Source organism: Callithrix jacchus, chromosome 16, assembly GCF_049354715.1.
Source record: "Callithrix jacchus isolate 240 chromosome 16, calJac240_pri, whole genome shotgun sequence".
Classification (NCBI taxonomy): Eukaryota; Metazoa; Chordata; class Mammalia; order Primates; family Cebidae; genus Callithrix; species Callithrix jacchus.
Genome location: NC_133517.1, coordinates 66357218 through 66382760, shown reverse-complemented (window position 1 = coordinate 66382760; position 25543 = coordinate 66357218). Strand labels below are relative to the sequence as shown.

The window sequence follows — 25543 nt, the reverse complement described above, 5'->3', positions numbered from 1 at the left end:
CTCTCAATTGAGAAAATTAATCTGACAAACCTCCTGCCTGAGACCTGTCAATAACTAACATCAGCCCCCAGAATGTGAGAGGGTTGAGGCTCATGCCTCGGGACAGGATGCAGAATGGTAATGACATTGGGGAAAAAGGCTGAATCCTTTTCTTTCCTTATTCCATATGCAGTCCCTCACTCCTGCAAAAGTCTAGGAGGGAATTAAATTCAACTCACATGGGCCAGTCGATCAAATCTGGCAAAGAGCTCGTTGAGCATCCTGACCAGCTCCTGAGCAGACAAGGTCGTGGAGAGGTTGGTAAATCCTTTAACATCTGCGAAAAGAATACTAAACACAGGGAAGAGGGTAGGGGTGAGGGGAGAAACTGTATTAATATTTTAATCCATCTTGGGATACACATCAACACCATCCCAATAGATAAACTATCTTTGTGGTCTGAGATTTTAGCTCTTGCTGCCATGAAAGTCAGGAGGAATGTCTCAGTATTTAATAAATATCTCAGCAGAGAGTCTACCCAGGAGCTCAGGAAGGACAAGGGGTCAACAGGAAGCCTTTTTTCCTATGCAGGGCTGTGGAGAGTGGGCAATGCAAACAACCCAAAAGAGAATTTGTCACTATGAAGAGATCATATTTTTGTGAAAAGCAAGATGTAACTTTATGAATTATCTGCATATTTTCACAGTGAATGACATTGCATGTCATGAACATAGAATAAAACAGTTGCCAGCAGCAGGGGGAGAACCCAAAACCTCATCATCTTGAACCCAATGACAGGTACTCTACCAAAAATGTCAGGTAAATAATTAGGCATTTCTAAAACATTATGAGAATAGGTGGCAAATCTGGGAGAACTTAGGCAGAATCATTTCCCAAAACTCTCACCTTACTAAAGATTTCAGTTAGGTGGGGTCTTGTTCTATGCATATGGCCTGGTATAAGGGACAGGGAAGCTTCCAAAAGTCTTCTAAAAGCCAGGTACTCTCTTAGGTTAAGCCGTGGGGCAAGTCTAGTTCTCTCCATTCAGTCCATGAGGAAACTGAGGCTCAGGGAGGCAAGGAGACTTGCCCAACATCTCACTAGTGACACAGGGCAGAGCTGGGATTGTCCATTTGGCTGAATTACACTGAGGGGCATTGCCATATCTACCTTACCATGTCATCTCAAGGACCTCTGAAAGGAAAGATGGGACACCAAGCAGGATACCATATTTGGTATTTCTCATTTTTTATCCTCTCTGAAAGTAAGATGCATCTTACAACTGATCACCTTAGCAGTGTGTCAAGCTTTTTACCTCTTTTCTTATCATTGCCTAAAATAATGATGAGTCTTACGTCAGGGTGAGTGTAACTTAGTTTTAGTGAAATAGGTAGTTGGGCTAGAAGACATTGTGGAATGTGTTGACTTACATCAGTCACCACATGTATTCAATAATTCTTAAAATTCATCTCTATTACAAACCTTTTAAAGAATTTGACAAAGACTATGGATTATCTCTCCTATAAAATGCACAAGTATTCAAAATTTCGCACCTCATGTAAAGAGATTTATACCTTCCCTGAAGTCCATTCATGAAATCGTTAGGAATCCTTAGACCTATTGCTTTAATTAGTGAATGCCTCATTCTTTCAGAAAACATTTATGTATTTAATATGTGTTCACTTAGGCACTGGGCTAGAAAGTTAGATTAAATGATATGTAAGATCTAGTGCCTGCCCTCAAGATGCTCAAAGTCTGAGGAATGGAGCTGGAAAGACAGAGAAAAATGGAAATAGTGCAGGGTGATGATCACTGTGATTGAAGGACATATTGGAGGGTGACCAGTCACAAAGGGATCAGGAGTCTCCCAGCAGAGCAAAGTCTCAACAGTTCCTGAAGAACTGATAGAATGTGATGGGCAAAGTGAGTAGAAGGATGGATGCTCACAGTACATTCTAGGGTCTGGTAGGAGAACGAGTATATATATTAAGGTTCTGCAGTAATTCAAGGACAGCCAGTCAGAAAGTATCACTGAGCAAGGACACCAGAAAGAAGAGTGAGATAGAGAGAGATGAGGTCAGATACATGGGTGGGGCAATGATGGAGAAGAAGCTGGTAAGCCAGGCTGAAGAATGTACTTTGTCCTGAAGGTGACAGAAAGCTAGTGAATGGAGTTTAAGCATGGATGTGATGCTATTAGATTTTCAGTTTATAAATCTTCCTTTGGCAGAGTGACTACACTGCCATTGTCTTCTACAGTTCTGTGGTGGGATAACGTATGGTCATATGCACAGAATTTGAGTCTAGATCCATCTGGGTTCAAATCTTAGCTCACTACTTATGAATTCTATAACCTTGGGCAACTTCCTGAACTTCTACAAACCCTTGCTCTATCAACTGGAGATAACTGTCATACTTGCCTCATTAGTGGGTAGTGTTTAGCACATTGCCTGGCAATTGCCAGCATAGTAAATACTCCTTAAATGCATTAGCTTTTGTTGTCATCATTTTACAAAATTATACTATAATTGTGTGGTTATATTTCAGAGAGAAAGAGGACAGAGAGGTAACAGAGGTAGAAAATAATACAGCCATTCATTGGATTATGTATTACTTGTAGCTATAAGCATTCCTAACTGTTGATGAAGCCTGAACTGCTGGGCAGCAGCAACACTTACAGAGTATTGTCTGTGGACTTGGTATTGCTTTGAGAGCCCTATATGTATTCATTCATTTATTCCATGTAACTTATGAGGGAGAACCTATTATGATCATCTCCATTTTATAGATAAGGAAACTGAGGCCTTAGTAACTTGCCCATAGTCATGAAGAGCTAGAATTTGAACTGGGAAGTGCAGCTCTGGCATCCATACTCTTCATTGCTAAATGATGCTACTTTTGCAGCAAGCAAAGCCATTGCTATGGCAGGTGGGAAGCGGACAGGCTCTTAGATCACTTGGCTTAACACATCCCTTTATGGATCCATAAACCCAAAGCTACTAGTATCCATCTGTATGGCAAGAATGGTTCACCAATTTTTTTATTCTTTCAACAGCTTATTGATTAAATGTCTACTATACACCAGGCAGTGGAGATACAGCAGTGAGCAGAAGATAGAATCATCTCAGCCTTTATAAAGCTCACAGCCTATTGAAAGAACAAATGAATTCCCTGAGAGCTAAGGTTATAAGAGTTTCAGATGTGGTCAGTGTTCTAATGTCATCAAACTTCTCCAGGTCTTTTGATCCCACCATAAGTTATGCACCTATATCTTTGTATGTGCTGTACCTGCTCCCTGGTATAGCTTTTCCCCACTTTCCCTACCTACTAAAATCTGACTTGTTCTTCAAAGCCCCACTCAGGTGTTAAAATTATGTTAAGAGTCTACACCTCTCTGGAGATTTCCCCAAGCATAGCCAGTTATCCCCAACTCGAGCCTCTCACCCTGCCAGTGCCCCACTCTGTCATAAAACTTAACTCTCTTTTTTTTGTTTGACACAGAGTCTTGCTCTGTTGCCCAGGCTAGAGTACAGTGGTGCAATTTCAGCTCACTAAAACCTTTGCCTCCTGGGTTCAATTCTTCTGCCTCAGGCTCCCAAGTAGCTGGGAATACAGGCGCCCGCCACTGCACCTGGCTAATTTTTTATATTTTTAGTAGAGATGAGGTTTCACCATCTTGATCAGGCTGGTCTTGAACTCCTGACCTCGTGATCTACCCACCTTGGCCTCCCAAAGTGCTGGGATTACAGGCGTGAGCCACCATGCCTGGCCAGAACACTTAACTCTCAATAGCACAACCATATGTGGCTAAGTGTGCTCCATCTATTAGCTGAAGAACAAGAAAGAAGTCACCTCTGCATCGCACCTGCCCAACACAGTTGCCATATTACATGTTTTCAGAGTCCAATAAACAGAAACATTCAGAATTAAGTCCTCCTTCTTCAGAGCATCTCATGAAACATTGTTAGAAATGTAGACTCTCAAGTCACCTCTCCAGACCCACTGTACCAGGGTCTGCTTTAACTGAGCCCTAGGTGATTTGTATGCACATTTAAGACTCAGAAGCACTGGTTTAAGTCATAGTTGTACAATAAAAATTTATTGAATAAAAGACCAGAGGCAGAAACCAGGGCCCTGATTCTCATTCCATTGCACATTCTGCCATCCCCAGGTGCTGGGCTCAGAGTCATCAAGTCTTTTGATTCTTGGCATAAATTTGCAGTTTCCAAAGATGAATATACCAAAGGGGCCACAGTAACTTTTAACTCTAATTTAGTTATATAAGTTGTTTATTTGGCTAAAAATAAGTCATGTTACCTAACAGTGACTCTTCAAATAGAATTCTCAAAGAAGCTTTTGCAGAATTCAATAGAATAGTTAGAGACATGGTCCCTGTGTAGACTCCTCTCCCTAATTGTGTGTTCTTGGGAAATTTACTTTACCTCTCTGAGCTTCTATTTTTCTCGATAATAAAGCAAATATCATTAAAGCTACTCTGTGGGACTACTATCAGAAGATAACTTATACATTATTGCATAATCCTCAATAAATAAAGGGCATATAACTGCTTTTGGAAGCTTTTATGAATCTGGAGGTGCTTAATTGCCATGCAGATGGATCTAGAAAGTCCTCCAGTTCTCTAAGTCCATTCAATTGCATTTTGCTGGTTCATGAAACTCCAGTCTACAGGACAGATGTGGTGATTACACATGTTGACAGAGCTGGCTGGAAATTAACAGCCAGTCAAGAAAGCAAGACTCTAAAAATGAGCAAGACTCTAGAAATAAGGATTTTTCTGATCCTCGACAACCGTTCAGTAACACGTTTACCATGGCATAGGGAGAGAGAAAGAAAAATGTGTCTCCCAGACAAACTCACAAAATATGTGTCAGCAAATGTGCAAATGTACATGAAATGGAGTTGGCAGAGCCAACAGAAAAAGGAATCATGACAGAGAATGACTGTCCACCAAATCCATGCCTCTGTTGATGTAGTCAATCCACCTGTCACTAGGAAAGGCCATTGAGCTAGAGGCACTGTTCCCAGCCCACTTTGTATCTAGGTAGGAACCTGGAATTGATTCTCCTTAATGGAATCTGAGCACAAATTACATATGTCATTTTCTGGTGGAGGTTGTAAAACAGTGAGTGTGAGTACTCTGTGATTTCCCTTCCAATAACCAAATGCTGGGAACGTTGAGGCCCAAAGGATGGTAGTTACAAATCAAAGGGGCCTTTGTCCCTGAATCACCCACTGACCAGTAATATCAGCAGTGGACACTTGTGTGAATAAATTTGATTGAGTTAAAAATCACTAAAATTGAGAGGGTATTTTACAGAGCAGATAGCATTACCCTAATGAATACAAGAAGTGTCTTAAGTATCTGGGGAAAAACAGGAAAGATAAATAGAATTGGGCAGGTGGGATGCAGAGCCCCAATGGCTTCCAGTAAAAAGCTGGTGGCCAGGAGGATCTTCAGGTGAACCTGGAGAAGTCTCAGAGGTTGACAGCTGAAATCACCTTGAGCTTTCAAAAAGCCCAGCTTTTGAGTTGAGAAACGGAGACCCACAGAGATGAGGTGATGCAGTGGAAGTCTCCCTAAGGGTGTGGGAGTCTCTCAAGCATATCGCCTTTAACCACACCCTTTCCTGATGAAGGTAAATAATTGCATGAAATGTAAGTCAAGACTTAGAAGTGTACAGCACTTTTTTAAGGAAAGTATTGTAGCTTTGAATTTAACGCAATGTAGGAAAAAATACTGACCAAAATTAAGATAGATTATAAAAAAAAGGCAAGGGAGAAGAAATAATGCAGAATGCACCAGGCAGTTTACCTTGAGGAGAGTGACTTGGAAATGATTTCAAAACTGCTCCCAACACCGCAGCAGGGTTGCTTTGGGGGCTGGGGGAAGCGGGTGGAGCAGCCCGCTGCTGGCTTTGTTCTCCGCCAGGCTGGGGACCGTCCTCTTCTGCTTTCAAGGCTCGGGTCTAATTTTAGCACCCCGCAGCCTCGCAGTGGGCAGGAGACGCCCGGCCTCCCCGGGAAGATGAGGTTCATCTTCCCGAAACCCCCGGAGCCGCGGGCATCTTGCCACGCTGCTCTGAGAACAGCCCGGGAGCAGCCGGGCGGGCGGGCGGCGGGTTTCTGCATCAGTGCTCCTTCCCCTAGAAACAGCTTTGAAAACGCGGAGACACAGAGGGCAGGAAACGAAATTTTAATGTAGTGTGCCGTGAACTTCTGGACAAGGGTCTTCAGCACAAGAACCCAGTTCGATGACTTAAAATAAATGGGCGGGGTTGGAGGGGTGGGGGCAGAAGAAAGTAGCTGCTCAGGAGCAGCTACAGGGCTGCAAAAAAGGGTTCCTGCAGAAAGGGAGCCGCTGAACGTGTTGTTTATCGCACGTAAGGCACATGAGCGTGTTGGTGTGGGCGCGCTGGCTCGTTGAATTTTCCTATTTTTCTTTTTAAAGATATTTTTCGCTACTTCTTTCTCCATGGTGACAGGCACTTTCATCATAGGCCACATATATTATTTTATTTGTATATTTATATGATTTGTATATATTTATATATGAGTAATTAAATATTTATTTTCTCCCAAATTATTCATGCAATTTCTGCTTTCTCTGGATCTGCATTTATGGTCAAGCCATTTTGCCACCGGGGAAGGAATATGGAACGCTATGATTCTCCGCATGGACCTTGGCTCTGCCTTCATGCCTGTTGACTCCTTTACTGAGAATTCATTTATTTGTGTTTCTCACTTGGCTGACTTCATCTCAAATAAAGCCAAGAAGAATCATCATCTCTTCCAGGAAGTTTCCTCTACCTATCTCCCCGTCCCCATCCTCCAGCTCCTTGCCCAGGTTTTCCTCCTTTTATCATCTCTTGGCATTCCTTGGCTGCTTAATAATCAAACCCCACACTGTTTTATGATTAATAGGTACCTATTGTCCTAGAACTAGTATTGATGAAATCTTATTATGTGTGGGACCCATTCCTAGATCTGGGGCACATCTCTTACTGGAATTGCTGTTGGACAAAGAGCTGTTTGGCAAACTGAAGCATCTAAATCAGTGTAGCTCAATTCTTGGACGTGACCCTGGGAATGACCTATCCTGCTATGCCTGCTGAAGGGTTGTGTTAGAATCATGATCTCTGCTGAATTTTAAAACATGTGTTTCTGCATGCCAGGAATAGAACACCTACAGATGCTGGTAGGTGCAAAGTTGTCCTTCTGTCCTACTGATGTTAGGAGGAAAGGAACTAAGAGAAAGGTTTGTCATTTTTGGAGTTGTTTAATGTAAGAACTCTGACTCTATGTTTTGGAAATTTCTACCTTATGATATTTTGTGGATGGGAAATACATTTCCACTGTATAAGCTGAAAATGTCAGAGACTTGCTTTCCAGGCACTTGTAGAAAATGACTGAGTGTTGACCGTTCAGACTCATCTGTTGCAGGCTTAAACTTGAGATGCAATGAAGAAGCAGGAGCAGGAAGCCGGAGCAGGATGCCAGAGCAGAGCAAGGACAGCAATATCAGTTTCTAGGGCTGCAGAAGGAATTGCAGTGGTGGTATGCCATGTCAGGGGACAGGGTTGATTGCACAAGAAATAGACTGGTCAGAGACAGTGGCAGTGGCCTCCTAATTGGCCTAGTGCTCTGGCTTGATTCTGGCTATGGCTTTCACTCTTGGCCTTGCTTCATTCTGGCCCATTTCCCCCATATACTTCTCCATTCTTCCCCAATTATTCTGTAATCCACCACATAATCTTTCAATACATTTCTTTTGAATCAGTCATGGTTGGATTCTCTTGCTTGCAATTAGGAAACATGACTGAAATTAACTACAACAGATCTAATGCTCTACTACTTGCTTAACTCTGTTGTATATTTTGTATTAATCTTCACTTACATGATCTACATAAAACCATGCAAAGTGGCTAAGAAGATGACCATTTTACAGAAAAGAATTTTGAAATTCAGGTAAATAAATTGCCCAAGGTCAGAAACAAGGAACAGGCAGAATTTGGATTTTAAAGGTGGTCTGCCTCATACATGCCATGTTGTCCAGTGTTTTGCTGGGCACATAGAGGGCACTATGGATGGGGGAGTAAGTGGAAAGACGGTTGGAAGGATGGATGGGTGGATGGATAGAAGGATGGTTGGCCAAAACTAGGTTTGCAAAGGAAAATAAGCTGTCATTTTTTTGGTATTGTTTTAAACACACTTATGAGAAATATAAGGAGGAGTTGTGTGTGATCACACCTGAAACCCCCAGATTACATTCTTGGATTATTTTTCTTATCATAGTTTAAAAGATGTTTGCTTTTCCCACTCAAAATGTAAAGACAGACATGCCTATTACAGGAGAGCTAGGCAGTAAGTCAACCAGCAAATATAATTGAATTCTGTGACATTCTTCCCCAGCTTTAATTTGGAAATGTAGAACTCTCTGATGAATAATCACTAGGTAATGAATTAATCAACCAAATGAGTAAAGGTGCTGGCACTCAAGCAGACAGAAGTCCTGGAAGTGCGATGAGAGTACCCAAACACATGGATCGCGCGGACAATTGGGGCAAGGGTGTTGGCTTTCTCACCTGACATTCTCATAGCGGTGGATGTAGATCCGATGGAACTGGTGCTGCAGGTGCTCGTCTTCCACATTGGTCATGTCGTTGATCATTTCCAGGACAACAAACCGGGGGAGCACAGAAAGAACCAGCCGCTCCTGGAGCAGATGAAGAGGAGCGGTCTTGTTAGGCTGACCAGCAAGTCTCAGATGGGAGGGTGGTGAAGTAATGGGGCTTTTGGGTGAACTTCTTTTGGAATTGCTAATTTCATACCATTCTATGAATATGACAAATATTTATTGAGCACTTATTATTTGCCAAGCACTCTGCTGAGTGTTGGATACACCGTGGTGAACCAAGTGGATGTGGTTCTGATTATGGTGGAGTTTACATTCTCATAAGAAAGATACATTAAGTATATTACATACCCAAACATACCTACACACATATATAAAATGTGATGAGTGCTATGCAAAAGCAGGTCATGATGAGAGAGTACAATGGTTGATGACACTGATTCATATCAGGGATTAAGAATGACCTTACCAAGGAATTGATATTTAAAATTGAGACCTGAAAATTTGGAAGGAGTCAGTCTGTGTGGAGCAAGAAGTGCAGGAATTAAAATAGCAACTGTATATGTCCCAAGGCAGGAAAGAGCAATGGTGTGGCTGGAGGGTGGTGATTGCAATGAGGTTGGAGGTGTAGATAGATCTTGCAGGTGAGCATAAGATGTTCGTGTTTAATTCCAACTTCAACTGAAAGCCACTAAATGGTACTAAGCAGCAGAGTACCATAAGCTAATTTATGTTTTAAAAGATCACTTTTGACTGGGATTTCGAGAATGTGTTCTGGGAGGGGCCAAGGCTGGAGGCAGAAGGACCAGTTGAATAAGCTCCTGCAGTGTCCAGGTGAGATAAGATTCATAGAACTGGCAACTGAGATGGCAGGAGAGAAAGAGAAAGTGCCCACTATGATAGCTAGTTTTGAGTTTGGTTTCCTGGGAGAGTGAGCTATACTTACAGAAACATAAAACATACAGAAGAAACCAGGCTTACAGGGCACTAGCTCTTTATCAAAGATGAGAGGAAGTGAGATGCACGCAGCCTGAAAGTGGGTTCCTAACACCAGACAACAATACTTTCTATTGTGATCACCACTGTAGATAAAAACAAAGTAATGGGTTAATTAGCAAAATGAATTAAATTCTAAAAAGTCCTTGTGTTGTGGAAAGTAGGCAAGAGGCTGGCTTCTGACACATGGTTTATGGTACTGTTGAACTGAGTTTAAGACAGGTGCATTCTAATCATCATGGTTCCTCATATCTTTGTAGTGATTTATGGGTATTAAGGATGTTCACCCTCCATTCTTTCATGTGTTTATCGCAAAACCCTGGCAGTCAGCTTGCAAAATGATTATTTTCATATAATGGACAGACTAAGTCCAGGAGAGATTAAATTACTTGCACAACCTGTACAGTTATCAAGCGGCAGTTGCAGGGTGCAGTTCTTTCCCTCTTTATTCCTTGCTGAGATTCTTGGTGAGATGAGAAAAGCCCTGGATTGAGTCTGATGGAGAAGTTTAGATTCCGACTTTATCATTGGATATCCATGTGGCATTAGGTAAACTAACTTGTCTTCTGTGCCTTAGTTCCCTAACTTGGCAAATATTAATAGCACTAATATCATCTACTTCAAAGGGTTGCTGTGAGAATTCAATGAGATAAAATATGTGAGGGGCTTGGTATCAAATTCTTCTCCCTCCTCTCACCTCTACTTAACCCTGCCTCTCATGCAAAAGGCTTTATTAATGAAGTACCCATTGAATGACCTATGATGAAGTTCTTTCTTCTCTTGAGCGCTGTCCCATCGTAAGTCTAAGAGGCATGCTTTCTACAAATGCCCCTATATTATGTCTATTTTGTGTTCATTTGTGCTATTTGTCAACTTCCCAGGTACTTGTGTCCTGTTCTCTCAATTGCTGCTGGATGGGAGTAGGTGCTAATCACAGCTTTGAGGGGCACTAGTGCTCCGTCAATGGCTGGGAAGGTTTAATTAAGTGCCACTGCATATGCACTTGTAAGGGAGGCAATAGAGCTGAAATACACCATGCGCACACACTCTGGGACCCCATGGTCAGTATATAAAAGTGTTTAATTGCAAATCATGCTTACACTAGTGTTGTATTGGGTGATGTTTTAATAACCAGAGTGAGAAAGCTGGAAGAACTTATGTTAGGAAGAGAATGGCACAGAAGGTAAAGAGGTGGTGATACAGCGCATAAAATGATCCAAGTGTAGGGAAGAAATGGGAGCTGAAGACAGACACAAAAGGTACTCACTCCCAGGAGCTAGTTAAGATGTTCCTCCCTGAAATTCAAGTCCGTGGACATAGTTATGAGGATATCTCATGGATTCTGTGCTCTGGCCATTCATCAGAATGTTCTGAAGGTTCATAAAAAGTGAACTGCCCTTGCCCCACTGACCTACTGAGAAAAATTGGTCTCAGAAAAATTGTCAAGCAGGTAGAGTTTTAAAAATCTCCTTAGGTTTTTTGGGATACTTGGGTAGGATTGAGAAATGTTGGCTTTTTTTAAACACTACTAAGCACATTATTATATTCGACCTTTACTATAGTTCCATAAAAGAAGATTTTTCAGAATAAAATAAAAACATGGTTATAGTAAACTGATCACCTAGCAACATGAGCACCTAGATGATAAGTAGCAAAGAATCAAAACCAAATTCTCCTGACTCCCAAATAGCTCTAACAACTGGATTTCCTACAAAATGTATTCTAATCACCTCTTCTCTGACCCACATGGTTCTTTAATTTTGTAAAAAGTACTGCCTTAATTTATACTTACTTTTACTTTTGTAAAAAGTACTGCCTTAATTTTTTAACAAGTTAAGGCAGCAGGTGGGATATTCCTATGATTAGAGCTAACAGTAGGCAATGAAGCCTCAGAGGAGGAAAGAACCATTGTTGATTAAGGAAGATGAGGGAGGAGTTTCTAAGGAGGGTTCCTGACAAATGGATGAGGGTTCAAACATTATATTTTTTAATTTATTCATTTAGTAAATATTTACTGAGAACATACTACATGTCAGCTCAGTTCTAGCTATGAGAGAGATGTAAAGAGCAAGACAGCCAAGATCCTAAAGGAAGATTTTGTAGACAGTGACTGACAGGTCCCCTAGATGGCATGGAAAGATATGCATTCTTACAGAGTTACCATCTAGTTGGCTCTGAAGTAAACACTGTGGCCCAGGGACTAAGTTAAGAGCTTCATACATAATTTCATGTAATATTCACTGTAACTCCATGGCAGAGATATTCATTGTAGATTAACAAATGAGAAACGAAGGCTCAGAGTAGTATCCCAAAGTTACACAGCAAGGAAGGGCCAGCATCTAGTCTGTCAGATCCCAGAGGCAGTTGGAAGCTTCCCCTTCACCTTATAAGAGAAAGCTGTTACTAAAAAAAATCCCTCAAAGCCTCATTTTTAGAAATTGAAAATGTAATTACTACTGAAATTAGAGGTGGACAATTATGTCTATAGTTAAACAAAACATACATGTGATGTTCAATGATTACTTAATTGAATCCTTAATGCAAACAAATAAAAATAAAACAGAATAGTGCAGTTAAATCAATGAAAATATGTCAGATGATGCCTAAAATTTAGTTTGCATAAATTATGCAAACTAAAAGCATTTTTTAAATGAAAAATTAAGAAACTTTCCAACTGCAAAGATGACCCATAGTGGGTTTCCTTTTGTGGAACTCAGCTGCTTTTCAGACACGTGAACTCTGCATCAGATCTTCTGATGTGAAGAAATGCCTGGGGAAGCAGTTATTAAATGCAATTCATCTGAAGTTAAATGTGTGGAACCAGGCCAAGTGGGGTTGCTCAGGCCTGTAATCCCAGCACTTTGGGAGGGTGAGCTGGGAAGATCCCTTGAGCACAGGAGTTTGAGACTAGTCTGGGCAACATGTCAAGACCTCATCTCTGCAAAAATATTTAAAAATGAGCCAGGCATGGTGACACATGCCTGTAATCCCAGATACTTGGGAGGCTGAGGTAGGAGGATCATTTGAGTCAGGGAGGTCAATACTGCAGTGAGCTGTGTTTGTGCCACTGCACTCCAGCCTGGGCAATAGAGGAAGACTCTGCCTCAAATAAAAAAAAAATCTGTGGCACTAGATGGTTGTATCTTTGAATGGTAAAGTGCAGCTTTGCTTGGCTAACCCTTGTTTTCTTCCCTGACCCTGACACACTCTAGGATCCTATAACATGACATAGTCTTGTCTATCCTTGCATTCTCTATTCTGAGCAGGAAATAATGGGCTATTTAAACTGAGCACAGGTCACTACAATGTGTGCTACTATTCTACTATCCTTGAATGTCCTTTCTTCATTGTCACTTCCTGTGGTTTATACATGGACGCCTAGTCATCTTCAAATTTTAGGGAAAATCTCATTTCTATGGTGAAGGGAATTAGTCACTACTTCCAATAGCATGTCCTTTTGTTCAGATCTTTCTTACAGCATTTATTATGCCACATGGCACCTGTTTGCTTATATACCAGTTAGTAAACTCTGAGCTATTTGAATTCATCTTTTTGTATCCAACACCCAGAATAATGTGTTGTGGTATGGTTTGGCTTTGTCCCCATCCAAATCTCATCTTGAATTGTACTCCCATAATTCCCATGTCTTGTGGGAGAAACCTGGTGGGAAATAATTAAATTGTGGAGTGGGTTTTCTCCTAACTGTTCTCATGAGTGAGTTAGTCTCACAAAATCTGATGGTTTGATAAGGGAAAACCCTTTCGCTCAACTCTCATTCTCTCTTTGCCTGCTGCCATCCAGGTAAGACGTGACATGCTCCTCCTTGCTTTTTGCTGAGGCTTCCCCAACCACATGGAACTATAAGTCCAATTAAACCCTTTTACCTGTATAAATTACCCAATCTCATGTACACCTTTATCAGTAGCATGAAAACAGACAAATATAGCAAATTGGTACCAGGAGTGGGGAGCTGCTGAAAAGATACTGGAAAATGTGGAAGTAACTTTGGAACTGGGTAACAGGCGGATGTTGGAACAGTTTAGAGGGCTCAGAATGAGGCAGGAAAATGTGGGAAAGTTTGGAACTCCCTAGAGACTTGAATGGCTTTCCCCAAAATGCTGATAATGATAAAGACAATAAAGTCCTGGCTGAGATGGTCTCAGATAGAGATGAAAAACTTGTTGGGAACTAGAGCAATGGTCACTCTTGTTATGTTTTAGCAAATAGACTGGTGGCATTTTGCTGCTGTCCTAGAGGTTTGTGAAACTTTAAACTTGAGAGAGCTGATTTAGGATATCTGGTAGAAGAAATTTTTAAGCAGCAAAGCATTAAAGCAGTGATTTGGCATTTTGTTTTATAAGGGAAACAGAGCATAAAAGTTTAGAAAATTTGCAGCCTGACAATGTGATAGTAAAGAAAAACAAATTTTCTGAAGAGAAATTCAAGCTGGCTGCAGAAATTTGCATAAGTAACAAGGAGCTGAATGTTGATCCCCAAGACAATTGGGAAAATGTCTCCAGGGCATGTCAGAGGTCTCCATGGCAGCTCCTCCCATCACAGACCCAGAAGCCTAGAAGAAAATAGTTTAGTGGGTGAGGCCTAGGGTCCCCATGCTGTGTGCAGCCTAGGGACTTGGTGCCCTGTGTCCTAGCACCTCCAGCTGTGGCTGAAAGGGACCAATGTAGACCTCAGGCCATGGTTTCAGAGGATGCAAGCCCCAAATCTTGGCAGCTTCCACATGGTGTTGAGCCTGCGAGTACATAGAAGTCAAGAATTGGGGTTTGGGAACCTCTGCCTGGATTTCAGAAGATGTACGGTAGTGCCTGGATACGCAGGTAGAATTTTGCTACAGGGACGGGGCATTCATAGAGAACCTCTGCTAGGGCAGTGAAGAAGGGAAATGTGGGGTCAGAGCCCCCACACAGAGTCCTGACTGGGGTACCACCTAGTGGAGCTGTGAGAAGAGGGCCACCGTCCTCCAGACCCCAGAATGGCAGATATACTGACGGTATGCACCATTCACCTGGATGTCTTTGGGTTATGCTATGTGGGAAAAGTGATGCTTAGTGAGCAACATAATGCTTTGGGAGCACCCAGAACATACCCCAAGGCCCACAAAAAATATGTGAATAAATTCGTTTATTCACAAATGATGCTTTACAAGCAAGTGAGTAGTAAAAACAGATGTTTTAAGACATTAAAACAGCCCAGTTTATAAATAATTGTAGATAATTAAATGAATAAGAAATAATGAATGCATCCCACTTTCTTGAGGTCTTTATGCAAAAGTTACCTTCTTGTGGAGCCCTCGCTTTATGCCCATATCTCAGTGGTTACATGCTCCTGGCCCTCTAATTTCATGTGCTCTGTATTAGTCTCTTCTCATGCTCTAATAAAGACATACCTGAGACTCAGTAACTAATAAAGGAAGGAGGTTTAATGGATGCACAGTTCCACATGGCTGGGAGCCCTCATAATCATGGCAGGAGACAAAGGAAGAGCAAAAGCACATTTGCCATGGTGGCAGGCAAGAGAGGCCTGTGCAGGGGAACTCACATTTATAGAACCATCAGATCTTATAAGACCTCTTCACTAACAGCAGAACAGTGTGGGGGAACCTAGCCCTATGATTCAATTATCTCCACCTGACCCTGCCCTCGACACATAGGGATTATTACAATGCAAGGTGAGATTTGCGTGGAGACACAGCCAAACCATATCATGCTCCTTTTGTGTTTTATTTATTTTTCTTTCTCAGGACTCATCATTATTTAGGTTTCTGTGTATTTTATTAACTTGTTTGTTGTCTGTTCCACTTAGATATAAGCTTTATGATGATATGCCTTTTGTCTGTTTTGTTCAGTATAATAACCCCAGCACCTAGAATAAACCCTAGTTTATAATAGGACCTCCATATATATTTGTTTTAGGATTTCTGTAATTACGAACTTCGATCCTTGCCTTTTCAGTCCACTGTTCTACAAGCAATAATTGTCAAGTGAGAGAGTGCACTATATCAGTTGAAAATTAAACCCTTATTATATTACTGGTTTTGAAAATATTGAACTATATTAAAGTATATATTGACATGTATTAACATGCTCTCTATTTGCCTAGATTTATGGAAGATTTGAAACTGTCTTATGGAAAGCTTTGGAATTGTCTACCTTTAATTTACTAATTACAGTGTTGATCTTCTGTCAACAGAAATGTTCATAACAGTTTTCTTGGTTACAGGGAAAATGGGTGAGTATAGATACACAATTTAAACATTCTTAATTTAATCTTTCTCTTTATTAAGAATTTATCTTAGTGTAAAATTTAACAGAAAACAAAATAGCTATAAACCTATGATTTATAAATCCTGTAACTATTTCTAGGGCCAAGCACAGCAATAGATAGAAAATAGTGGTGAACAGATACAGCAAGACATGATGGCTGCATGGTCTGGTGGGAGAGTTAAGATAGTAATCAAATATGCACAGAAATAATTATACAACTGCATCTAACAAGTTCTATGAAAAAGACACAAATGGTTCATCGAGAGTCCAAAGTGAAAGGATTAACTTAGATGAGCAGTTAATTGAAGTGTGTGTGTTTATGTGTTTGATAATGGTTGTGAAATACCATTTTAAGAGAAGAGAGCAGTTTGTGTACAGCCACCTAGGCACAGGCAGGAATGACACAACCAGAAAAAGAGCTTGGACAAGGTCAGAATGGGAGTGGACAGGACAACTACCTTGTCTTGCAATGAAAACAGAATGTGATGGGCCAGTGCCAGAAGATACAGCAACAATACTAAAGTAGATTGAATACAAACAGTAAATTCAAGCACGGGGAAGGGGAGATTCTATCAGTCAACAAATCTGGGATGGGACAGGAGTAAGTGAATGTGAAATGGGAAAGCTGTGGTGATATGATCATACGCTGGTGTCTTCTTGGAGTAGACGAATCTGTATTCTCATAGGCAGGCCAGTCCCATCGATTGCCTGACTTAGTTTTGGTTTTAACATCACTCTTAGTCCCTATTAAACCACTTACCAAATTTAATTTAAACCCTGCTATTCTTAGGAGAAATTCCAAACCCCTTGTAATACCTACTGACCACTGTTTCAGATTCCAGTCACTCCTTCCCTTCCGTCTCATTCTTGGCAAAAAGCACAAAGAAGGCCTTTTACTTCCTTAAAAATCTCCAATCACTTTCTCTCTTTCTTTTTTGAGTCGGAGTCTCACTCTGTCACCCAGGCTGGAGTGCAGTGGTGTGATCTTGGTTCACTGCAACCTCTGCCTCCTGGGTTCAGCCATTCTCCTGCCTCAGCGTCCCAAGTAGCTGGGATTACAGGTGTCTGCCACCACACCTAATTAACTAATTTTTTGTGTTTTTAGTAGAGACAGGGTTTCACCATGTTGGCCAGGCTAGTCTTGGACTTCTGACCTCAAGTGATCTCCCCTCTTCAGTTTCCCAAAGTGCTGGAATTATAGGTGTGAGTCACTGTCCAATCACTTTCTTAACTGGAGTCCTCATGCATCTCTCCCTAGTTTTTTACAGCTCCCAATCATCCTCCTGAGTTCTGCTTTAAAGTCACTTAATGTTCTTTCCTTTGAGAGGTCTCTGTACCATTGCCCTGCAACACAGAACCTTTTTATCCTTTGACTTCCCTTCTTGTAATGCTCATCACACATGGTTAGTTTTCTGGCTCCCCTAATAAGTCTATAGGTGCTTTGAAGACAGTGATTCTGTCTGCTTTGTTCACTTAGGATCCTCGGCAATTTCTTCAGTGCTTGGGAGTAGCAGGTTCTAAGTAAATTTTTCTTGAGCAAACTTGTGAACACATAGAAGGCAGGGGCTGCATCCAGCTTATGGCTGCATTTTCTGCAGTGACCAGTAACATACCTGGTAGAGAACATTGAGGAAGTATTTTCTAGAATAACTTAGGCCCAGGAGTTCAAGGCTGCAGTGAGCTATGACCATGCCACCACTCCTGCCTGGGCAACAGAGTGAGACTCTGTCTCTCAAAATAAAACAAAATTATTAAATAGAGTCTTTTTAATAGTTAATAAGGTGGCAACACTCGTTAGATCCTAAAGTATTATATTATCAATGCTTTCATGGGAGATCTTGAAAATAAAATTTTACTGGCAAAATTCTCAAGCACCCAGGCTTGCCAGCCTCCAGTCAGTTGTGCTACTGGCAACCATCCCAGCTCCTCCCTTTGTAAAGCATTTTCTGCAAGACATAGGAGTTTGCTTGGAGTCTGCTTATAAAAGCCCATTTTTAACACTGTTGTTTCCCTCACATTTGTTCACTGCCTGGGAAACATCATTTAAATTCCCTGAAAACATACTCTGAAATCAAATAGGAAAGTTCGTTCTTTAATACGATTCCCAACTCCAACTGGGGTGCAATATAGCCTTTTCTGGCTTTAGGGATCAGAAATACCAGCTTCACTCCTGGAGCCAGACTGTGGCCCTGGGTGGCCTTTGTGCTCACATTCTGCACATCTTTTTTTTCCCCTGAATCTTTCCATTTGCATGAAAAGAGACCCTGGGTTGATTCAAAGTCCATTAGTGGCTCCTGTCTGGATTCCCCTCTCATCTCAAATAACAAACTCTATTCATGTCATCAAAATGGTTTCACAGGCATCAAATGCTACAGTACACCCCGAGGGCAAGGCAAGGTGAAGTCAGTGAGGGATTCAGAGTATTTAGTTTATGGACATGCTTATAGTGGTGAAGAAAAATGTAGTAGGGCAGCCCTGTGAATCAGACAACACTTCTGAGTTTATGCATAGCAGTAGGGTTTCTGAAAGCTTCAGGGAGAGGTCTCCACTTTCAGGCTCTCACAAAGAGAGAGACTTCTTGTTAACCTCTTTCTCTCCACTACAAGCAAAGCAGAATTAACTGGAGTCAAGGTTCAGGCACTGGGGAGAGACTTGTTTTGGAGTTATAGACAATATCTTATTGTTGTCTGGCACACATTACGTAGCACACCAAGTGCTTCCTATCCATTGTCTAATTGAAACCTCACATTAATTATAAGGGGGAATATGATGCTATTTTCATTTCATCTTACATATGAAGATACTGAAAATCAAAGAGTTTAAGTAAATCAGGCAACCCAGAGTCATGCGTTTGGCAAGTGCACAGTGAAGACCTAAACCATTTTTTTCCCCTTTCTTTCTTTTTTTCCTGAAACTTGGATCAGAGTTCACCCATTTAATCACTTATTTACTAAGTCCAGGAGTAGATGGCTTACTGCTTGGCATGAAGAATCTGCAGAAAACAAAAACAGACATGGTGCTCACTTTTGCAGAACCATTGTTCTAAAAGCAACCAACCATGCCTGTAGTGGAGCTTAGGGGAGTTTGTGGCTGTCTTAGCAAAATGGCCAATGAAGAAAGTTTCAAGGAGGTGACGTTTAACTGGTACCTGAAGGACAGAAGGAGCTAGACCTGTGGAAAGCTAGGGAAAGGTGTTTAAGACATAGGCGAACAGCCAATACTGAGGCTATGGTATGCTGCCTTTTATTAAATTAAATCATTTATGTATTCAACACATTTTTATTGACTTCATGAGGAGTTTAGTCCCCAGGATGGCAGGAAAGGGAGAAAGATGATAATCATGGTATCAGAGAGGTCCAGCAGTAGTTTGATGACTATTATAACAGTAAGTCAGGAGCAGGCCCATGCTAGACATGTGGTCAGGCTACTCAGTTACTTAGGCTGTTTTATTAGCAGCAGAAGCTATTAGAGCTGAGAACAGAAAGGAGGAAAAGCTGGGCTTCTACATGGGTTAACATCCACACTCAGAACAAGACAGAGACCAAGTGTCAGAAAGATCTATGGAGACTAAAAGCTAGGTGCTTAGTCTCAGAAATAGGACATGTGCTTATCACTAAAATAAAGGCTTTCCACCCCAGTGTGTTAGGCCATGAGGTTACTCAGATGGGTCATACATTCCTTTGATGCTCCTGGACCTGTACCTGAGATGCCCTCTCTAACTAGTCTGATGAAGTGACACCACCTCCATGAAGCTCCCCCAAGTCCTCCTATGCCATGTAGACCTGCCTCCTTCTGCCACACTAAAACCTACATCAACCTTTAAATCATCACCTGTACCACCTTAGTGTAGTGGAAGCTTTATTGGCTGACCTCCTTTTAATCAACTCTCTGGCCTAATTGATCTACTGGACTAGCCCACTCTCTTCAATCACTCTCTTATACATGTTGGTGGTTCAGGCCACTACAGGGTGAAAAGTTCCCAAATGGTAGAAAGATTTATAAATACCTACAGCTTCTATTCTATCTGTAGCCCCATGCTGACCAGAAAGCACTGACTTGTCCCCAGACCCAGCTGTGTTAATTTTATCTGTTAGTGTACTTACATGATTTAATTAAATATTAAGTAAATATAGTAAATAAGTAGGAAAAAACAGGTGCCCTTTGCATGAAAATGAACTCAAAGACTTTTGGGAAGACGTTGTAATGCTGAGCAGCTAAAACAATGATACCAAATTAGATGCAGGCAAGATAGCTGTAAACATTTATGAAAAAAATTATAAAAATCAAGAAGTCACTGATAATTTTGAGAGTACTTTTGAATTCTCAGTACATTTTAAGGAACTAGAAATATTAACTAATGCGAGTTGGCTATTGTCTCTGTAAGAAACAAGAGATAGACACTAAAAAAAAAATGCTTTCCATGGTAGTTGAACTAAGTTACATTTCCACCAACACCATATAAGTGATAATATATAAGCATTCCCTTTCTGCACAGCCTCACCAGCATCTGCTATGTTTTCACTTTTTAATTATATCTTACACTACTGGTGTAAGACAGTGTCTCACTGTGGTTTTGTATTGCATTTCTCTGCTGATTAGTGATGGTGAGCATTTTTCCATATGTCTCTTGGCCTCTCATGTGTCTTTTGAGAAGTGTCTGTTCATGTCCTTTGCCCACTTTTTAAAGGGGTTATTTGGTTTTTGTTTGTGGGTTTGTTTACATTCCTTACAGATTCTGGATATTAAACCTTTGTTAGATGCATAGATCATGAATACTTTCTCATTCTGTAGAGCATTTTTTACTCTGTTGATAGTTTATTTTGCTGTGTAGAAGCTCTTTAATTTAATCAGGTCCCACTTGTTAACTTTTGCTTTTGTTGCAATTGCTTTTGAGGACCCAGTCATAAATTATTTTCCAAGATATCAGAATGGTATTAACCTTTGAGTATACATGGACACAAAGATGGAAATAATAAACACTAGGGACTCCCAGTGGAGGGGGGTGTGGGGACATGGGCTGAAAAACTACCTATTGGGTCCTATGTTCACTGTCTGGGTGACGAGATCAGTCATTCCCCAAACCTTACCATCACACAATATACCAATGTAACAAACCTGTAGATATATCCCTGAATCGAAAAGAATAGTTGAAAGTAAATAAAATAAATAAACCAGTGGTGTATGCCTACATCATCAGGCTGCGTCAGGAAACTGACACATTTGACCTCATTAAGCAATGTTATGTTCTTGCAAGGTACTTATAGCTGCTCTCCTTACTACCAATATGTTGCCCATTAAGCCACATTCAATACTTGATATCATCAGAATATTTTATTTCTGATAATCATTTGAATGAAAAATGAAAATTTTTAGAAGTTTTAAAAAAAGCCTTAGCATTATTTTAAAAGAATAATTTTATTGTTTTAAGTTACAAATAAAAGGTTTATGTATAATTTTTCATAATTCTTCATTTTGGTTTGCTTTTGCAATGAATCAGCAACTCAGATTGACTAATTTGGTTAAAAGGAAATTTGCGATTTCTGTTTGAATGTCTGTCATCCTCCTTAGAATGTGAAATATTTGAGAGCCAAGATAATGCTTTCTCTACCTCCAGGACCCAACACAAGCTTAGTGGAAAAGAAGTGACTGTATTTGTCTAGGCTCCTTTGGTGATCATATTTTCCTCAGTATTCACCTGAAGCAAAATCAAACTTGATCATTAAAAAACTGGGATGACTTTTTTTAAGGGCGAAACTGAGGCTGGACCTTGGGAATAAAAGGGACTCCATGACTCATCATGACACCCTTAAACTTGGGTCTCTGCCTCTTCTGAAGGGTAGCTTCCTCATCCCCTCTCACTTCTCAGCCACTAAGACCACTGGATCTGTGCACCTTATGTCTACGCATTGGGGAAAACTTGTTCAGTTTCAGTCTCGACATGTCTGAATAAGAACTCTGCATGGGTCAAACAATGGTTCCTGCCTAAGGTACATGATTGAGGTGCAGGGCCATATTAATAAGCATATTTATCAGGCAGTTACTGTTAAGGGGGTGTGGGTTAGGTGCAAAAGGGAGAAGGGAAGTCCCAGAAAAGTGATGGGCACAGCAGGAAATAAATGGGTACAATAAGGTTGATAATGCATGTTTGTGGAAGGAACAGATGACTGAAAGGCAAATACCTAACCCAGACCAGCATCAGGTATCTAACTCTGAAAGGAGGAAAGCAAAGCAGGGAACCTGAAGTGATTGGTAAGCAATTGCAAAGGGTAGCAGAGCAGAGGAATCATGTGCATGATCCCGAAGCTAGGCTCTAGGTTTGAACCCTACCTCCGTCCCTTTCCAGCTGTTAGCCCCTCTGTACCAGTGCCTCATGTGTGAATGGCAGATGACAATAATAGCATCTGTTTTACAGGGTTGGTGTGGGATTAAATAGGTTAATATTTATAGAAGAATTAGACAGCGTCTAGCACATTGTAATCACAGCCCAAACGTTTGTTAAATTTACTGGCAAACCTGCTCTATTTTAAGCATTGTTTTTGAACTCTAGTTGCATATTCGTGCTAAAGCTTTTGTGCTTTTAGAAAATAGGAATTACCCAGAAAATATAGGGGAAATAGACGTAATATGTGAAGAGGCAATTGTGCTACACAGTGAAAACTTTTAATAATTTGAACAAAAATTAAAAATTTTTGTTGCCAAAATCTTGACTCTCACACTTAGGTTTATATCTTAAAGGGCTTTTAATGAAATTTTTACCCATAACAATTTCTATAAGTCAATTGTGAGCATAGCCTTGCAGAAGCTAGCTATTGCTTAATTGGCTCATGAAGGCATATTCTGTAGGTTCACTTCGGACTGATTCAGCAAGGAGGTTAGAAGTCTGGACAACATTCATGTCTATTTGTTGGTGGTCTAAGACCCTAGGAATTTTGATTCTCCTCAGATATGTTAAGACTGAAGTGTTCTTGTGTCAAGCAAGCTTGAGCTGAATTCGGGCTGAGCTCAGCAACTCAGTTCTTTGTAACTGCGATAACTTATATTGCTCTTTTGAGCCTTGGTTTCTTCATCAGCAGAATGAGAATACTACCTGTCTCCCAGGATTGTTGAGGCTAAATGACAAAGCTCCTTATAAAAATGTTCCTTATAAAGGTGATTAGGAAATAGCAGTAGCCATCAGATATGTTTTAATTCTTCCCAGTGCTCAACTCACAGGACATGGTCTGCATCACTCTACAGTCTATATTCCATTAATATGGTATGCTATTTAAGGGATGAGTCACAAAATTCAGATTTCATATTTGTTGTTTTTTTTCTTCCTCCCTCCCTCCCTCCCTCCCTTCCTCCCTTCCTTCCTTCTCATTCTGTCACCCAGGTTGGAGTAAAGTAGCATGATCTCAATTCACTGCAACCTTTGCCTCCTGGTAGAGACAGGGTTTTGCCATGATGGTCAAGCTGGTCTCGAACTCCTGACCTCAGATGATTCACTTGCCTCAGCCTCCCACAGTGCTGGGATTACAGGCATGAGTCACTGCTCCTGGCCTGTATTTTTTTCTTTTTATCTTTTTAAGGAGTAAAGATGTTCTCAGGTGCCTTTCTTAGCAGATCTCATATATATCAAACTGAACACCTTGGAACAAAGCTCTTTCCTGACTTGTACAGTCATTGCTAGATGCCCACTCTGTGCCAGGAGATCCTAATGCACAAGGCAGGCCAAGGCCACACCTTCACCTTCACAGAGAGAAGCTCAGGTTCTGTAACTTAGTTGTGTGAACTTAGGCAAATTACTTAACCTCTCCAAACCTCATTGTCCTCATCTGTAAAATAATAGTAGCTCCCTTGTGAGATTATTGAACACAGTGAGATATGTTCTTGTAACATGCTTAGCGGCAATGGGGAGGTGGGGGAGAGAAAATAAAGAGTGGTCTGTACTAGATGCAGGCAATAAGGGGGCCCCTGGTCTGTAGAGAATTTAAAATAATAAAAAAATGACTAAAAGCTATTCTGCTTTTTATCTTCCCTATTCCTTGGCAGTTTTAAACAATGGCAGTGAAAAAAACACTCCTCGCTCCCAGGTGACTGCTTAATAGTGAGTGTAGCATAGTACATATCCTCCCTGGCTCCCCACCCTACCCCAGTGATGAGCTCTTCTCATGTAGAATAACCCATGATCAGTTTAACCTTAACTGATATTTAGGACATCAGTGGTATTCTTTAGCTGAGGTCCCAGTCTGATATAGCAACAATTCTAACATTATGAAATAAAGAAGAAGATAATACTTTTGTTCTTTGATAATAAAATGATAAACCAAAGGCAATATGCACTTGGGGAAAATGCTGAGGTCTCCTGAAAGGTATTTAGTCAAATGCGAGGGATAAAGAACACATTTGCTGAGCCCAGAAGATGTTAGACACTGAATTCACTGCCAAGTAGCCCTCCTTGGAGAAAAATCTTTCTCTTAAGCATTTCTTAGGGCTTAAAGATGTCAAAATATTTTTAGAGAGTGCCGAAATATCTTTCTACAGAAGTTTTGCTACTTCTCTCAAGACACAGAAAACACTGCTAAGCATTGTGTCATTAAGAACTAGTGTGAAGGTTAACTTTATGTGTCAACCCTCTGGGCCATGGTGCCCAGATATTAGATTAGATGTTATTCTGAATGTTTCTGTGAAGGTGTTTTTGGACAAGATTGACCTTTAAGCTGATGGACTTTGAGGAAAGCAGATTGTCCTTCATAATATGGGTGGTCCTCATCCAATCAGTGTGAGGCTTAATTAGAGAACAAAAGCTGACCTCTCCCAAGCAGAAAGGAATTCTGCAGCAGATGGCATTTGAATTTGAACTGCAACATTGGCTCTCTCCTCGGTTTCCAGTCTGATGGATGTAGAACTTGAATTGCAGATTTTGTACATGCCAGCCTCCATAATTGAATGCACCAATTCCTTAAAAAAAAGCTCTCTGGCTGGGCACGGTGGCTCAAGCCTGTAATCCCAGCACTTTGGGAGGCTGAGGTGGGTGGGTCACGAGGTCAAGAGATCTAGACCATCCTGGTTAACATGGTGAAACCCTGTCTCTACTAAAAATAAAACAACAACAAAAAATTAGCAGGGCATGGTGGCACATGCCTGTAATCCCAGCTACTCAGGAGGCTGAGGTGGGAGAATTGCTTAAACCCAGGAGGTGGAGGTTGCAGTGAGCCATGATCGTGCCATTGCACTCCAGCCTGGGTAACAAGAGCGAAACTCCATCTCAAAAAAAAAAAAAGGCTCTCTTTCTTCCTCTCTCAATCGACACATTCTCTTGGTTCTGTCTCTCTGTGGAACTCTGACTAATATGCCTAGTATAGTTATTATCATTGCTGTTGTTACTGTAACTTCCATTATTATTAACTACACTTGTAGTTACCATCATTTTGTCACATGAAGACCGTGTATTAAGTTTCTCAGAACTTCCTAAATGTCTTCCTGGCCACAGTGATTGGCCCAAAATAGATGATAACCTGTGTATGCAGCTCTTGGGGCTGCCAGAGTCCTCAAGGCAATCACCTCTGGCCATAAGCAGCATCTTTATGTAGCCCTAGAGCAAATCTTAACCCTTCTTATGTATGTTATGATGTAGACAAAGTTAGAAGAGGCT

At 40.9% G+C, this 25543-nt stretch overlaps 1 protein-coding gene across 5 annotated transcripts in view; it reads right to left on the bottom strand.

The window, feature by feature from the left end:
* ADCY8 (adenylate cyclase 8) overlaps positions 1-25543 on the bottom strand; it is a 257131-nt gene that overhangs the window by 155480 nt on the left and 76108 nt on the right. For all 5 annotated transcript variants that reach the window (XM_002807642.7, XM_035277484.3, XM_035277486.3 and 2 more), the window contains exons 3-4: positions 8583-8713; positions 219-330 (exon numbers count right to left, since the gene is read on the bottom strand). In XM_002807642.7, the coding sequence (XP_002807688.4) occupies positions 219-330; positions 8583-8713 (243 nt within the window). The remainder of the gene's footprint in view (positions 1-218; positions 331-8582; positions 8714-25543) is intronic.